This window comes from Globicephala melas, chromosome 3 (assembly GCF_963455315.2).
Source record: "Globicephala melas chromosome 3, mGloMel1.2, whole genome shotgun sequence".
NCBI classification, from domain to species: Eukaryota; Metazoa; Chordata; class Mammalia; order Artiodactyla; family Delphinidae; genus Globicephala; species Globicephala melas.
In genome coordinates, this window is record NC_083316.1 from 111,315,031 (window position 1) to 111,333,412 (window position 18,382).

At 37.1% G+C, this 18,382-nt stretch overlaps 1 protein-coding gene across 1 annotated transcript in view; it reads right to left on the bottom strand.

The window, feature by feature from the left end:
- Positions 1-18,382, bottom strand: part of CDKL3 (cyclin dependent kinase like 3) — an 89,046-nt gene that overhangs the window by 34,804 nt on the left and 35,860 nt on the right. The window contains 7 exon segments of the mRNA XM_070045194.1: positions 8,452-8,482; positions 8,484-8,544; positions 9,356-9,518; positions 10,940-11,030; positions 12,148-12,464; positions 12,571-12,724; positions 14,782-14,870. Of these exon segments, the coding sequence (XP_069901295.1) occupies positions 8,452-8,482; positions 8,484-8,544; positions 9,356-9,518; positions 10,940-11,030; positions 12,148-12,464; positions 12,571-12,724; positions 14,782-14,870 (906 nt within the window).

An 18,382-nucleotide genomic window follows, 5' to 3' on the forward strand; every position in this document is an offset into this window, starting at 1 on the left:
TTACAGCTATTTTTGCTCCATCCTTAGAAAATATTATTCCAACTTTCTTCTGACTTTCATTGTGCTGTTGAAAAGTTACTGTCATTACCCATCATTCATTTGTAGTTATCAGTCTTTGACTACTTTTAATCTTTTTTTCACTTCTTTGGTGTTCTGCACTTTCATGATGATGTGTCTGAGAGTGGGTTTCATTTTAGTTATTCTTGGATTCACTGGGATTCCTGAATTTGAGGATTCTTGGGTTTTTTTACACAATTCTGGAAAAATTATCAGCTATTATTTCTTTGAATATTGTATTTCCTCGTTCTTTCTATTTCTTCCTTTTGGAATTCTGATTAGTATTATGTTAGACCTTCTCATACTTCATCCATGTCTCTTAACTTCTATTTTATCTTTTCTACCTCTTTGTCTTTCTAGGCTATACTCTGGGTAGTTTCTTTAGATCTATTTTATTTTATTTATTTATTAGTATTATTATTTTTTGCGGTACGCGGGCCTCTCACTGTTGTGGCCTCTCTCGTGGTGGAGCACAGGCTCCGGACGCGCAGGCTCAGCGGCCATGGCTCACAGGTCCAGCCGCTTCGCGGCATGTGGGATCTTTCTGGACCGGGGCACGAACCCGTGTCCCCTGCATCGGCAGGCGGACTCTCAACCACTGCGCCACCAGGGAAGCCCTAAATAACATTTTTTAAAAAATTAAAAAAATAAAGTGCATTCCTCCAGAGAGTATTTGTGTTTGATTGATTCTGACAGGTAACAGGATTCATTATTTACCCATTAGCACTTTAAACCACATTCTAATCTTGGGTTTTTTGGATCACACGTGTAGTTGAAATGTGACACCAAACCTGTATGAAGGATGGTTATGAGTTCTCAGGTTGTTGGTTTGATTTTTTTTTTTTTTTCCATCCAGAGCCAAGGACAAGACAAACAAATTTCTCTATAATCACACTTTGAGGAGTATATTTTGTCTAGTTCACTCTTTACTAAGGGTATCACTTTTTAAGGACTCAGCTTTATGTGTAGTTTCCAATACAACTTCTTACCTTGCTTAGGCCCTAGACTTTATCTCCAATGCTCTAAACCACCAGTAACTTTTGGCCATTAATGAGAAGTTTCATAATTGGAATTTTTCAGGATATCCAACACATACAGTCAGATATCTAGTACACGTATTGCCAAGAAAAAGTAGAATTGCTTTTGATCTGAGAAGGCTGAAACTTGATAAAAACTTCAACTAAGCCCTCCTAAAGGCATACAGAATTGTGAGTGCTCTGAAGTTTTAAAGAACTGCAACATGACACCACTAACTGCCAACCCAAGATCTCTTCTGAGAAGCTTGCTCTGTGACATCCATGCCTCAGATTCTTACTGATCATTTTTAACATCATTCATTGATTCTTCAGCAAGTCTTCAAACTACTAAGGTCATTCTGAATTTAAATTATTTGTTCCATACATATCAAGGTACACAATTATATGAAGGTACTGGGGGTAGGATGTAAAAGTACAAAGATATAAATTAAGAGGTAAGTAACTAGCATCATAAAGCAGGATGTGAAACATAAATTTGTTTATATATAATATACAGTATTATATTAAACAATAAAAAACGGTAGTCTAATTTTATTCTTCAAGGTGTTAAATGCATCAGGGTACTTCCTATCACTGTGACTATATTCTATGTTCCTTCTTCCAAAGGAAAGGAAATGAGTGTCACATAGCAGCAACCTACTGAGCTACCAGTTGTAACCCCTTCCACTTACAACAACTCCACTTGGCCAAAGGATTGAAACCAGGACTCCTAATCATCACATGAATATCTACCCAACAGATTTCAAAACTTGACCTGGTTGACTGCCAATTCAGCTGCCACTGCCTCTGCTGTTCCCACTTCTCTGCATGACTTTTGGTAGCCACAGAGAACCAAGTAATGGCAATCCCATCAGCCCCGGTCCGGGAAGATCCCACATGCCGCGGAGCAACTAAGCCCGTGCACCACAACTACTGAGCCTGCGCTCTAGAGCTCACAAGCTACAACTACCAAAGCCCGCACGCCTAGAGCCCGTGCTCTGCAACAAGGGAAGCCACCACAAAAAGCCCGCGCACTGCAACAAAGAGTAGCCCCCGCTCGCCAAAACTAGAGAAAGCCTGAGCACAGCAACAAAGACTGAACGCAGCCAAAAATAAATACATTTATTAAAAAAAAAGTAATGTAACATTTTATACATGTAGAGCAGACATGTATTTGTCATCCATGCCAACTTCACATCTAAACAAATAGAGACCAAGGCACAGTTTCCCTCAGAATTTCACAGGCAGTGTACAACAACAGTAAAGGGCACCCGTAGACCTAATTTACTACCAAAGTGAAGGAAGTCAGGATAAACTCGGACAACTTGGACAAAAGAACTAAGATTAAAGACCATAATTCTGGGGAATTCTCTGGTTGTCCAATGGTTAGGACTCTGTGCTTTCACTGCTGTGGCCTGGGTTCAATCCCTGGTCGGGCAACTAAGATCCCACAAGCCATGTGCGCGGCCAAAGAAACAAAACCATAATTCTGCATCTTTGAAGGAGACAACTACATTTCATCAGTACAGTACAAACTCACTATGTCCTGTGTGTATTAAACTTTATCTCAGTAAGTCCTCACAAAATCTCTAAGAGATAAGCTATTCTTGTCCCCATTTTCCAACTGAGGAAAACTGAGGCAACAAAATACCACACACATACTCCCCAGTGAAGAAGTGGTAAAAGCCATGATTTTAATTTAAGCAATCTGATTATAATCTGGACTCTGTTATACTATGTGGCTTTTTTTTTTAAAGATTTCTTTTCATGTGGACCATTTTTAAAGTCTTTACTGAATTTGTTACAATATTGCTTCTGTTTTACGTTTTGGCATTTTGGCTTTTTGGCCCCGAGGCATGTGGGATCCCAGCTCCCTGACCAGGGATCAAACCACCTCACCCCCTGCATTGGAAGGAGAAATCTCAACCACTGGGCAGCCAAGGAAGTCCCATACCACAATGCTTTTAATAAAAATTGAATGTTCATTCAACAAATATTTTTAAAAAGAAAAAAGCCCCAGAAATTTATAGGTATAGTTTCAATAAATATTCTGATACCACTAGATATTCTGTTTAAAGGACAGCAATTAAAAGGAACCAATTTTCTAAACTCAAATCTATCAAACAACAATCCAAGGAAGTCTACTGATAGCAGATTATTCCATTATAAATCTGGTTTTTAAGGTTTTTCATGAGGCAGCAGATGCTTTAAACATTTTAATAATACTGTTCAATGTAATAATTAGTAGCCACAAAGAAATTACTCAGAGATGCCCAAGAGATGCTGCCTGAAATTTATGTAAATAATCTAGGGCTTGGTTTGAAAGGTCCTAAGACTTTGGAGTCATTCACCTGAGGAAACCCAAATCCTAGCATGCATTTTTATTACATTTCTCATCTCAGGGAGTAAAAACCACTGATTTAGAGCAAAAAGCACTGCCTCATTAGGATCCCATCTTCATACACTAGTTCAGTCCAACAGGGAACTGAATGGCTAGTCCTGTTAGATCAGAGCTGACACTAGCTCCAGGTCCTGAAAATGCTGGACATTGAGCTCCCTCTGGAGGAGATTAGGACTAAGTGACTTCAAAGAGAACTTCAGAATCACCTTTACTCTTTGGCAAGAGGGCCACAGAGACCATGTAATAGCCCCTGGATAGCTGGAATCTCTAAACTGTTACCCATTAAATGAAAAGCCAATTGTGAAGAGCAAGCACCTTAACCCAAAGTTAGTCTGAAAGTCAATCGGAAGCAAACTTCATTTTATTTACCTCTTTGAGTTATATATTTCGTTTATTCTTTCGATACTATCCAATTAAGCAAGCAAATTACTTCACTTATTCTAAGCCAAGAGAGTTAACTGAGAGACCTTCATAACACTGAGACAATACTCATATAATTTCTCACTCTATGAAAAGTACTAAGGGTACTAATTTAGGACTTGCCTGGTCTCCTGACACGCAGTCACTAAAGAAACAGAAATGTGGTGACTTACGGTGGATAATCTAAAATTCTGACCCAGATACTGTAACTCACTTAGTAGAGCATTATTTTTTTTTACCCTTTCACTTGTCTTACCTGAATTTCCTTGTCTCTTTATAAATTTTGAGATACAATTTTTCTAACTTATCTGAGATTCCTCTGAATTCTGTTTCTAAAAAGCATCTTTCAGTTTTACCTATAAATGTAACTAAGTTTCAATTCCTCCATTAAAACACTAACAAACTGTAAGTTCACCTTGTCTACTTCACCTTTAAACTCCGTGCTGAATGACTGCTATTCATTCCTTGTTCAGCTACTTGAACAATGAATATTAGCATGGTATAGGAAGCACATTCTACCACACCAATAAAATTATTTCATATTTTATTCTTTGGTTTTTTTCAAGTGATTACTATGTAGGTGCTTAATAAATTCATTCATTCATTCACAAAGAAAATGCTATTGAGTGTCAATATATGCTAGGCACTATTCTATGCTGGGGAATACCGCAACAAACAAAACACTAAATTCCCTGCCCTCATGTAGTTCACAGTTTATTGGAGGGACACCATTAATAAATAAAGCTTGTCAGATAGAGAAATGCTATATGAAGAAGTAAAACAGGAAACAGAAATGGGAATGGGGAAAGTTGTCATTTTAAGTAACATGGTAGAGAAAGCTTCATATACGAGTAAAAGGAGGTTGTCCTGAACAACAGAAGAAGGTAAAGGAGGGAACCATGCAGTGACCTGAGGAAAGATATTTCTCAGCAGAGGAAACAGTAAAAACAAAGGTTCTGAGGCAGAAGCATAGTCAGGAACAGCAAGGAGGCCAGTGGGCCTGGAACAGAATGAGCAATAGAGAAGAGAAGTAGCAAATAGCGTCAAAGAGAGGGTAGAGGCATACTGTGTAGGGTCGTGGAGGTTATTGTAATGTCTGCGCTTTTCCTTTGTGTGAAGTGGGAAGCATGGGGGGTTTTGAGCAGAGCAATGACATCATCTGATTTATGTTTTATTAAGAATACTCAGGCAGGGGGAAGAGTCAAGATGGCAGTGTGGGAAGACACAGAGTTAGTGTCTCCCCACAACTAGGGCTCCTGCTGGCCGCTGGTAGGGGACTCTGACCCCCAAGAAGATGGGAGGAAGCCCAGAGTGAACCGGTAGGATGTAGGGGGACCAAGGGGGGAGGAGAAGTGGAGGCCACACAAGTTCAGCATCCCTGAGGCTGGGGAGATCAGGAGAGGCAGATGGGAGAGACTCTCCAGGAAGAACAGGAGAGGAGCGGAGGGCGATTGCCCCACCCACTTGGGCCCAGGGAGCCTGCTGAGAGGGTCCCCTGCCCTCCAAGACCCGCCCTTAGCCCTCCCTGCGCCCCCCCCCACGCCGCATTGGTCCTGGGGGCATAGGAGGGAAGGGGGAAGTGGGGGGGTGGGGGATGGGATCAGGAGAGGCAGGTGGGAGGGGCCCTCCCAGACCCCAGACTGGAGGAGACTTGCCAATTTGTATTTTTAAGATTTAAAAGAAAAGACACTACCAAAAAAAAAAAAAAAATCTGTTCCTCTTCAAATTCTTCCCCTTACAATGGCCATCTCCACCCTAAAATTAGAAACCAAGCCAAAAAGTGGGATAAGAATGTAAATACATGTTGCCAAAACCTCGCCTGTATTAATGTTAAATTATATGTAACAATATATTCTATATAAACTATTAAATGATAAACATGCTGGTCAAGCCAAAAGATTTGCTTCAATGCTTTGCTCAATTTCCATCCTTTTAAACAACCTTCATGATGTTTAAATACTGCTCCAGAACATCCAGTGTGAAACCAAACCCACATTTCATGCTTATCAAGTGTATTTGTTTGCTCAGAAATGTTTGGTGCTCCCAGACATTGGGATCTCACTTTATTACACATTTAGAAACTCTTCCATCTATAATTATAAAGTTCTGAACCAAAGCTAAGAATGACCACTGATCAAACATGACTGAGATAACAGGTCATCAAATAAAATTATATGACTTAACGTAAGCTGTAGTTGTATTAGGATGTACCAGTCAGGAAGTTTTTATAAATTAATGTTCAAATTAAGAAAACATGAATAATTTACAGATTAATAAATTTTAAAACAAATTTAGGTGAGTATACACATAACTACACAGGATTTACGATATATCTGTAGAATTCTCTAGTCAGCATTTTTGTGTATGTAATATTAATAAAAAGGATTTTTTTTAACCATATAGTGATTCTGGGGTTCCCTGAATTTTCAGCTGCTGCATTTTCTACTCTACATCTGGCAGGTTCTTCTTCCTTTCAGTTTTTGCATTTCCTGTATTCTAAACAGTAAATAGAAACAGGACCTTAACGGAGGAAATGGTGAGTCTTTGGCTAAGGAAATACAGCCACAGATAAGTACTTGTAATTTGCACCTGGGGGTTATTTTATAAGGTACAGGAAGACTATTTAGCAAAGTATTCCTTATTATCACCATGAGACAAAACTGAAGGTGGCTTTTCTATGGACTCTTCTCTCTTGCCTAACTCACTCATCAGCAGTAATTAGAATTTCTCTCTAGGTCACAGAGTCTATTCAGTTCATGTATATACTATTAACTGGGAAGTGCCTGGATGTGATTTGGTAATTCAAAAAGAAATCAATGAATAGAACAAATAAGTTGCCATTCCCTATCTTAGTTTTTTAAAACATGTCATATTCTCTCATGCTCTAAATTAGCAAACTACCAACTCGAAATTTAGGAAATTTTCTTAATTCTCACATTAATTTATTAAAAGTATTTGAACCAGTCATATGCAATTTCAGTAGCTTGTCAGAACTGCATTTGAATGATTACTACAAATAAACTACAACCATCATTGACGACTTCTGGATATTTCTAACACCTACAACTGTTTCAATGTTACTTTTTTTTTTTTTTTTTTTTCAGTACGCGGGCCTCTCACTGCTGTGGCCTCTCCCGTTGCGGAGCACAGGCTCTGGACGCGCAGGCTCAGCGGCCATGGCTCACGGGCCCAACCGCTCCGCGGCATGTGGGATCTTCCCGGACCGGGGCACAAACCCATATCCCCTGCATCGGCAGGGGGACTCTCAACCACTGCGCCACCAGGGAAGCCCTCAACGTTACTCTTAAAAAGAGCGTCTTTTCAGGAGTTCTACACCATATGTACAAAAAGGGGTTTTCCTTTCCTACTTACTTTTGTATTTTTAAAATGACAGAACTGTCTTAAGAGTTCCTTTCTTCCTGCATTAAAATGTCATTTTAGTTCTGGGGGCTCTCATAGGACAGTAGGATAAACACATGTAGCACATTACTAGTCCGCCCAAACTCAAGAGCCCTAACTCACCCAATCATTCAAAAAATCTGCAAATGGTGTGCTGTTCAACATGCTGTGACCCAGGTTTAAAAGTTTAAAGCCACCTTATTACTTTTTATAACAAACTAAAAGATGACCATTAATGCCTTTCTTGTTCTACCTAGAAAATATTTCTTTTCTGCAAAGTTGACTGTGGACTTGTTAACAAGTTCTAGGCCAGGAATAAGGCATAAATGTCACTGTGAAAATATATCTAACAGTGTCTGATAACTCTTACCTGAATGTTGTAGAGATTCAATAGACTTAGTTAAAATACATCCTTACATAATTTCAGATCAAAGTTTCTATCTTCTAATTTCTTCAGATTTCCTTAGGAAGTATGTACTAATTTTATCATGAATAAAAATGTAGTCAATTTTATTTAGAAAATAAGAAACTGAGATAACAAAGTTAATGACCTCACAGGTGTACAGGATAGAAGACTGTCAATATAATTTAATTCAGTGGGTGCTCAGCATAATCTCTTTCCCTTAAAAGAGTACCTAAAGAGTATTCATTTAGATGTTGATGGCTTCAAGATTCCCAAATAAAATTCAAGATTATCTGATAGCTGAGAGCAAATCTTTGAAAATAGGACAGGAGGTGGAGAGCAGAGATGGGGGAGTAAATTATACAAAAAAAACAGGAAGAAAAAGGCTAAAGACAAAATACATATGTTCTTGTGGCCAGTATAATCCTATGTTTATACCATTATTCCTTTCCTCTGGCATGGTTTACCCACCACCAGGTAGTATACATAACACACATACTATTTTCCCTGGGTACCATATACTCAATCACTCAACATTCAAATGAGAGTTCATATTTACTACCCTCAAAAAATAACTTCTAAAAATCTTTTGTAATTGGTTATTCTAGGAAATTTTAGTTCTGTTTCTAGAGGTCAAAGATTACAGAATTATGAATTTTTATCTGACTTTCCAACAGTAGTAACTAAAATTATATAATAAGTCAAGGGTTCTAAACAGCATTACTTAGTAAAAGCTATAAATAAAAAAGTCTTACCTCTTGTTTTTCTTGATATTGATCTGCATTAAGTTGGTATTTTAGATGAATCTGTTTTCTTTGATTTCCTCTTCATCACTTTTATCTGTTTAACTTTTGCAAAAATATCTACAACAATGAGAACTTTTTACTCCTACCTTGAAATTTTACTTTACTTTTCAAGAGTTTTAAATGGAAATTCTGATATACACTAAAGTCAGTTTCTGAGTTTATTATAAAGGAACTGAACAAATCATGAGTTGTAATGGTATTATGCGCCAAACATAAATGATTTGCTATATAATTTTACTAACAGTCTACCAGTCTGTCCTCTAAATAAAGAGGACATTTATTTATAAAATTCTGAGTATAACTGTTAAGTGGATCAGATAATTCTTCTTGAGCTATGCAAGTACTATTTTCTTGCTCTTATATTATCTTTTCACAAGGTGTCACTGTTCTTCAAAGAAACATAATAACACTGAAAAAAATGAGTTTCATTTTATGAGCTCAGTACATGTTATAAATCTTAATCTACTAAATCCTTGGATGCCTGAAGCACACATATCATTCCTCCTATTATATGCGCAAGTTATCACAGAGAAACAGAGGAAACTGATTTACCCTAGGTCATATACTAAACCAAAAACACCTTCCTCAAATACTGTTCTAACATTCCAACAAAATTGAGCTAATGAAAATTTTACTTTTTAAAGTTTTCTTAACACTGTTTTAAAGTTATCTCCTTTAAGTCTTACCCATTATTTCACTATGGGAAAAAATTTTTCATCAGCTGAAAATATTTTACATAGCAATATACTCCTTTCTACCTAAATCACATTATAACATCTAAGTTATATTACCAAAAAAGGTCTTGTAAAAGATTAAGTCTGTAGATTTCCAAAGCTATGCAACAAATGTGTACCTTCCATTCCTTTCATCCCCTTTGACTGTATTGTGAAAGGCAATTCTGGGAAATGGAATTCTTTCCTGTTAGTTCTGGAAAAATTCAGCTTCCTTTTGTTTCCATTTGCCATTTGGTCACTTTGACCTGTTCGCTCATTAAACACACCCTTCTCCATTTGGCTCTAAAAAAACCAAATAAACAAGCGTTAATTTGAAGAAAGGTATGTAACTACTTATTGAATGACAAGCCTACAAATGCCAGCCATTTGGATGGTATAAGATAGGCATACAAATAACTATCTTTGCAAGGTTATTTTAATAAGTAAGAAGTAGAAGAGAATACCATCAAACATATAAACAGATCAAACTCCAATAAAAATTTTATAAAGTAAACTTTTTCTAGCATATTCAATATGCTAAGAATAGTCTTGACCACGAGAACCACAGTCTCAACTTTTAATTTTTGATCCTATTCATTGCATTTTGACTTTGGACAAATTGCTTCAGTTCGTTTTATTAATAACTTATTTTTCTATTTACAAAATGATGTGCTCTGGACACTGGGAAAACCCAAAGGAAAAAATTACTTGTGAACTCAGCATTCTGGAAAAACTTTTGTGTTACCTGTTTTTGCTCACTTGACAACAGATGATAGAAACTTTCCTAGGTTAATGAACACTCTTCCACAATGTAATGCATAGTATCCCACTGTGTGGATGTACTTTAACGTACTTAACCAGTCACTTGCTCTTGGATGGATCTGTGTTGTTTTCAATGTTTTATTATTATAAATAACACTGTTGCGGCCTCTCCCGTTGCAGAGCTCGGGCTCCAGACGCGCAGGCTCAGCGGCCATGGCTCACAGACCCAGCCGCTCCACGGCATGTGGGATCTTCCCGGACCAGGGCACGAACCTGCGTCCCCTGCATCGGCAGGCGGACTCTCAACCACTGCGCCACCAGGGAAGCCTGTGTGCTTCAATTTTTAATTGAACTATTTTCCTATGTGAAAAATGAGGAAATGAACTACATTGATTATGTTTTCTTGTGAAAGATGTAACTATTTGGTAATTGCTCTTAATCTAAAAAGTAAGATATTAAAATCATTTCTTGGAAGTGAAAAACCAAAAAGTCTTGTGACTTTTTTTTTAATATTTATTTATTTATTTGGCTGTGCCAGGTCTTCATTGAAGCATGCGGGATCTTTTTTTTTTTTTTTTCAGTTGCGGCATGCAGGATCTAGTTCCCTAGCCAGGGATCGAACCCGGGCCCCTGCACTGGGAGAGTGGAGTCTTAACAACTGGACCACCAGGGAAGTCCAGTCTTGTGACTTTCGGATTCCGACTCAGTCTTGTGACTTTTAAAGGTGAAAATCTTAACTTCTTTTCCCAAGTCACACATTAAATACACAAATCAAGTTATAAGAAATTAAAATTGTGAAAGCACTAAGGAAATGATGACCTATTTTCACTTCAGGAAAAAAAAAAAAGGAAACTAAAAGCACGTTAAAAAAAATGTTAGAGCCCCAAACATAGAGAAAATGACAGAAGGTGGGGGGATAAGTTGAAAGAGGCCATATTTTAATGACGAGCTTCTTGCCTTACTTGAGTGGGACCTGTATCCTCATGCCTATTAAATATAACTTGTCCAATAGATTGTGAAGAAGTACGTCTCTTTTTTGCTCTTTCAGTTAACCTATTATTTAAAAAAGAATGAGAAGTTATTAGAACTTCCCAGAAGTGCTTCTGTTTTAGCTTCAATAATGATGTTATACCATGGTAGTCTACTATTTGAACAATAAGTGCGAAAATGCAACTGTTAGTCCTTAAGTACCAATTGCTCTAAGTAAAGAGGTGAAAACAGTGCAGAGAACAACTCACACGTGGCTAACATCAGTGGTGACAACCATGTTGTCAGGTTACTCCAGCTGGCCTACTTGGTCCCTTCTGTCTGTTCTGAACCTGGATCTCTTAACTACTGGGTTCATGACCTTCCGAGCTCTCTGACCAAGGCTAGTTTGTAACTATGGTTATTGCAACCATGGTTTAGGAGTCACCTCAAGAACGATTGGATGCCTGCTGTCTATATTCTGTTGTACAGACATGTCCACTTGCCACCTCTGCAGACCACTAAGCTTCACAACTTATAGCCCAAATCAGTCTGTTAGGATTGGCTTAGGATAACTGAACTAAGCCTGCTTCCCCAACTAGAGCCACAGTAATTTCCCTAAATTTAGAATGGGCCCTGATGCCTTGCTAGGCAGACCCTCGTCATCCTATACACTGCCCTTGATTAACCAGACTTATGGTACCAGTCTCTCAATCTGTATTAGTAGTTAAATCTAAAATCGGTCCAATATGCTGTTTTTATCCCAAAATTTGACCTTGAAAAGCTACTTGACTACACACGATTATTTTCAACTATCTTTTCTCCATTTAGACAATTTGCTATGATACGAATATAAAGCTTACTTTATTATTCAAAGGCACATCAATACCAAAACTGAGGTCACACTACATTTTTCTCTTCAAATGGGAAGTAATTTTTCTGAGAGACTTTTTTTTTTAATGAGGTTTTTCCAAACAGCATTAGTGAAAAACTAAACACCTAGAGAGCCAAGAAAAGTTAATTTCTTCTGTAGCATTCATACGAATCACTTAGTAATGGTCCATTATATGATTATAATTTCAATATACCTTCAAATTCAGTTTATATATAGACACTACGAAGTTGATTCTTTGAAATACCATTATATAAAAACACTGTATTACTGAGGTCCATTACCTTCTGTTTCTTTTCTGTTAAAACTCACCTTGAATTGTAGTGGAAGAGATTTGAAGCCATCAAATTCCTGCTACTTAGATTGATAGGTGGCATCACCATACTACTTCCAGTATGTGGATCGTCTTTCATGCCCATAGAGTTAGTGCTGGGATTGACAGGGTTTGGTGGTCCACTGATTACAGGTTTTATATCTTGAGACACAGTATGAGCAATTTCAACTGCATCCTGTTGAAAATGTCCACCTTCACACTCTATCTTTTTTGGTTCTAAGATATCTCCTTTTCCTCCTTTAACTTTAATAACTCTGACTTTGATCTCCTTGGGCTTTTTCTTTTTTTCCATTTCCTAGAAAAAATACATCCAAAATCTGAGTCAGGAGAACAGTTATTTTTATCATTAGAGTACTAACTATAAAATAGTTATACTGGCTAAAAAGAAGACCAATTTTTACCTTTCCCAAAACTGAAGTACTTAGCAGTGTATTGGTATAAACTGTTTTTCTATCATCTTTCATAAATTCATTTTCTTTAGAATTCTCTTTTGGCTTTATGAATGAATTGACTTTTCCTTCTTGTAGCAATTTAGCTCTCAGTTCCGGTATGAATCTGATAAAACAAGCAATATCAAATACTTTTATTTATGTTGATAGAGTATCTTATCTTTAAAAGACTTTCTAATCAATTAATTTGCATTTGAGCTACAGCATAAATAAGTTATCAGTAATGCATGCCAAGAGATGGCACAATATTTACCTAATACAAATTGTGTCCTGGTAAAGATACATCTTTCTAAAATTTTTCCGCGGTAATCTACTATTAATAAAATTTTACAAGATAGACTTATATGAATTAGATTCCTTTTGTGATGCAATGTTTACTTAATAAAAGCATCGTTTTTAATTTTGATAAATATACTATTATTTTCAAGGAAGACTCAGGCCACTTTGTCCCTTTTGTGGTTCTTCAAAGTAACAGGACTTAAAAGATGAACCAGTTTCTAAAATCTTACTCTAGACAAATATTTTCAGAACAAAATGTAATAGAATACATCAACATTGAAGGGAGATTGTTTTGGTTTTAGTTAGGCTTTTTTAAAGTTATTTATTTTTTAATAGAAAATCCATTCACATGGCTCAAAACTCAAAAGGTTATACCGAAAAGTCTCCTTTCCACCCCTCTCCCGGAGTTGCACAGTTTCCCTCCTTGAAGCAGCTACTGCCATCAGTTTGAGACTGAATGAATTCTACCATGAATGAATTCTTCCCTAGAATTATAGTAAAGGGTAGTGTGAGGAGATGAAGAAAATAACCAGTATCATTAGTTTGGCTGAATAAGAAAATGCACATTTCTGTTAAAACTTCCTTGCATTGCAGAAGGTCCATGAAAAAAAGAGGCCTCTTACCCAATTAAAAGGTCTTCCCCCAAACATTTTCTGAGGCTCCTATTATTGGAACTCAAGAACTTTCACCCCATAATAGTAAAATCCTAATATCTAAATACCCAAGAGAAATCAGTCTATGTAGAATTGATAGGAAACAATTTTTTTATTCAGTAACTGACACTTCTTATCAATGGCACTTTTTTTTTTTTTTTTTTGCGGTATGCGGGCCTCTCACTGTTGTGGCCTCTCCCGTTGCGGAGCACAGGCTCCGGACGCGCAGGCTCAGTGGCCATGGCTCACGGGCCCAGCCGCTCCACGGCATGTGGGATCTTCCCGGACTGGGGCACGAACCCGCGTCCCCTGCATCGGCAGGCGGACTCTCAACCACTGCGCCACCAGGGAAGCCCTCAATGGCACTTTTAATATATCTTCTCATTTTTTTAGATTAAAATTCCTGAAATGCCTGAAGTTCTAGTTACTCTCAAAGATTCCCTTTTCTTTGCCTTTTTCTATTTTGGTCTATCTTCAATGGAGGTCCTAGTCTTTTCTATGCCTGATCTTAACTCCATCACATTTTTAATTAATATTCATGTTTGTGACCTCGTATGCAAAGGCAAACTGAATGATTTTGCAATTAATGAGAAACCTTTCCTGTTTCTTTCAAAGCCCAAATAGAAAATGGTGTGTTTTTTTAAAAAGCATGGCTGACTTATGAGTCTACATTGTCATTATATATTTTAGATACAATGTGAGACAGAGACAGGCTTTAAGAGGCATGGTCCCTGTCTTCAAGGAACTTCCAGCTTGGTGGGGAGAATAAAACAACAGGAACTGCAACAGAGAATAAGTAAAGCAGAGAAAAAAAATCATCAGGGGAATGAATGCTAATTGTAATATATAGATCAGAGATGCTATCAGAGAGGAAAAACTGGACTATTCTGAGTCAGAGGTCTAAATGGAAACAAAGCTAGAAAGTATTTATTGTTTATTTAATGTTATCTCTGGCCTATAATGAGAATTGAAAATGCATGTGAAGAGCTTAGCACACTGCCTAGGACATAGTAACTGTGTAATGAATGTTATGTACACTTTTTTTTATTATTAGAATTTTCACCATGACACCTGTAAGTCTACCATATACTTAGTCAATACAGAAACTCAGTAAGCTTTTGATAAATTGAATTCTTCTGTTGTGTAACATTAACCTACATAGCAATTTTCATGCTAGCAAAACATCCTAATATAAAACACGAAAAAGTCCACACTCACTCAAAATGCTTACTTTTCAATAAATCCATCTCTAGTAAAATACTCATGATGCAAAAGATCAGTAGATGATATCCGCTCAGCAGGATCAATTTGTAAACAAGCCTAGAAAATGAAAAAAGATTCTATGTTAAACAAACTCTTAACAGGGCTCCTAAAGGTAAATGTTAAATTTATTTCACAAATGTAGGTGTAATTAATTACCCAGAGCTAAAATAGTTCTTGAAAAGATGGAATTAGACCTCAGGAATTTCTGACAGTGAGTTCTGACGACTTATTTCCCTAAGAAATTTGTACTTGTAAGGCATTATTACAGGTTAAATGGTCTGTGATTCTAGCCAAAACAGAAGTCGGTCTATTTCTGCTGGAATTAGCAGGAATTAATTAGCTCATTTTGATCCTCTTATCAGCCCTGTAAGGTGGAAAGTTCATGGATTATCATTTCCATTTTACAGAACTAGAAGCATGATTAGTGATTTGCCAAACTAGAATTTTAATTCATATTGTCTGATTACTAATCCAGTGCTCTTTCTACGGCATAAAACAGTTTCACAAATATCCAAGCCCCCAAATCTTTCAATAACGCAGTATCAGAACAGCTCTTTTCTGTTTCCCTAACTTGGGAGGACTTCAACTGAATAGAGAACCAAAAAAACCCCCACAAAACAAAAAGAGACAATAGAAGTAAGAGTTTTGGATAAGGGGCTTCCCTGGTGGCGCAGTGGTTAACAGTCTGCCTGCCAATGCAGGGGATGCGGGTTCGAGACCTGGTCCAGGAATATCCCACATGCTGCAGAGCAACTGAACCCACGTGCCACAGCTACTGAAGCCCGCGTGCCACAGCTACTGAAGCCCGCATGCCACAGCTACTGAAGCCCGCGCACCTAGACCCTGTGCTCCACAGCAGGAGAGGCGACCACGGTGAGGCCCGCGCACCACAGCGAGGAGTGGCCCCCGCTCGCCGCAACTAGAGAGGGCCCACGCACAGCAACGAAGACCCAATGCAGCCTTTAAAAATAAATAAAATAAATATAAAAATTTAAATTATTAAAAAAAAGAGTTTTGGATAATAAGATGCACATAATGAACCTATATATAATTAAATAATTATAAATAGAACACATTTCTTTAATCAAAATATTAAAGACAGAATTTGAATAAAAGCTATTTACCTTATAATATTCATTCTTCCTCTAAAAAGCGGCAAAACACACTACTAATAGTTAACTTTTATTTATGCTTACTATGTGCCATACAACACTCTATCTAGCCTCTTCCTATTACTTGATCCCAACAACAATCCTACAAGGTGGGTAGTATTACTATCCTCACTGTACAGATGAGAAGACTAAGGCCCAGAGAGGACAAGTAATTTGTCTAAGATCTCATAAATATAAAAGATAGTTAAAGTCCAGAATATCCAAAGTAACTGCATACAATTTATTACACTTTTGTTTATTTCAAAAGGTGTACGTTTAAATTGATTCACAGAAAAAGTCGTAGAGATCTGCTATACAACAATGTGAATATAGTTAACAACACTGTACTGTACATATTAAAATTTGGTAAGAGGACAGATTATATGTTATGTGTTTTTTACCACAATTTAAAAAAAGTTGACTCACAAAGTAAAACTGAGTCCATTATCTTTATGATGTGGGAATATTCAGATCCTTAAGACCGCAACTAGCTAAAAATACGTGCTTATATTAGAACATAATAGTTATCCAACAACAAAACTTAGGAAGAAAAATGCTAAAAGGTCATAGCCTATTAGAAGCAGATAGATATTCTTTCTGTGAATAATATAATTCACAAAATTTAAATACTTGCCCTAGTTTGGAAAATGTAAAATACCATACTTTGAGAAACAGACTGGCAGTTCCCCCTGAAAATAAAAATACACATCTACACAAAGACTTATAAGTGAATGTTAATAGCAATTTTATTTGTAAAAGCCAAAAAGAGGAAACAACCCAAAACAGGAGAATAGATAAAAAATTGTGATATATCCATACAATGTAATACTACTCAGCAATAAAAAGGAACAAACTACTGATACACACAAAAACATGAACTGAATCTCTAGACTACAATGCTGATAAAGAAGCCTGACATAAAAAAGTATATCCTGTTTGATTCCATTTGTAGACTATTCTAGAAAATGTAAACTATAGTTACAAATAAATCAGTGGTTATCTGGGGATAGGAATGAAGGGAAAGATGGATTACAAAAGGACGCAAGAACATTTTGGGGAGTGATGGAAATGTTAGGTATCTTTGTTGTAGTGGTGGTTTCACAGGTGTATACATCTATCAACTCATCAAATTATACATCTGAAGTACATATAGTTTACTGTACAGAAATTATACCATAATAAAATTGTTTAAAAAATTTAAATCTAGGAAAAAAATACATGCTCTACACCAGGTATTAAGATGTATTTTAGGGAATTCCCTGGTGGTCCAGTGGTTAGGACTAGGCGCTTTCACTGCCAGAGCCTGGGTTCAATCTCTGGTCAGGGAACTAAGATTCCACAAGCCGTGCGGTGCAGCCAAAAAACAAAAAGATGTATTTTAAAGTTACACTAATCAATCAAAACTGTATCTGTACTAGAATAAAGAGAGAAGTCAACAAAATAGAAACAGACCCAAGCACGTATAAGCATTTTGTCTACGATAAATGTGGCATTCCAAATCATCAGATTATTCAAGTTGAAAAAAAGTAGTTACAACATATACAACAAAAGACTAATATGTTTATTATTTTGCAAATCAATATAAAAAGATACTTGAAATGACAAATAGGTTAAGGATTCTTAAAATAAGAAATACAAATGACCAATTAATATTAGTAAAATATCCAACTTTCCTGTAACGCCCTAAGTGCAATTTTAAGAAAGGTATTTTATTTCTAGTTTATTAAGTTGGCAAATATTTTTTAAATTATAATATTCTGGGACTTCCTTAGTGGTGCAGTGGTTAAGAATCCGCCTGCCAATGCAGGGGACACAGGTTCGAGCCCTGGTCCAGGAAGATCCCACATGCTGAGGAGCAACTAAGCCTGTGAGCCACAACTACTGAGCCTGTGCTCTAGAGCCCGAGAGCCACAACTACTGAGCCCATGCACCACAACTACTGAAGCCCACGCACCTAGAGTCCGTGCTCCTCAACAAGAGAAGCCACCACAATGAGAAGCCCATGCACAACAATGAAGAGTAGCCCCACTTGCCACAACTAGAGAAAAGCCTGCACACAGCAACGAAGACCCAATGCTGCCAAAAATAAATAAATAAAATTTAAAAATAAAAAAATTATAATAATCAATGTTAGATTGAGAATGGAGATTTATATCCAGTGCTACTTGAGTATAAATTAATGAAACCTTTCTGGAGAAAAAAACAGCAAAATATATCAAAAGTCCTAAAAAGTGTAAACCCTTTGGTCCACTAGTCACACTTCTAGGAATTTATCCCAACAATACAAGTTCAAAAAAACATATAAAAGATGTTTACTGGGCTTCCCTGATGGCGCAGTGGTTGAGAGTCTGCCTGCCGATGCAGGGGACATGGGTTCGTGCCCGGTCTGGGAAGATCCCACATGCCGCGGAGCGGCTG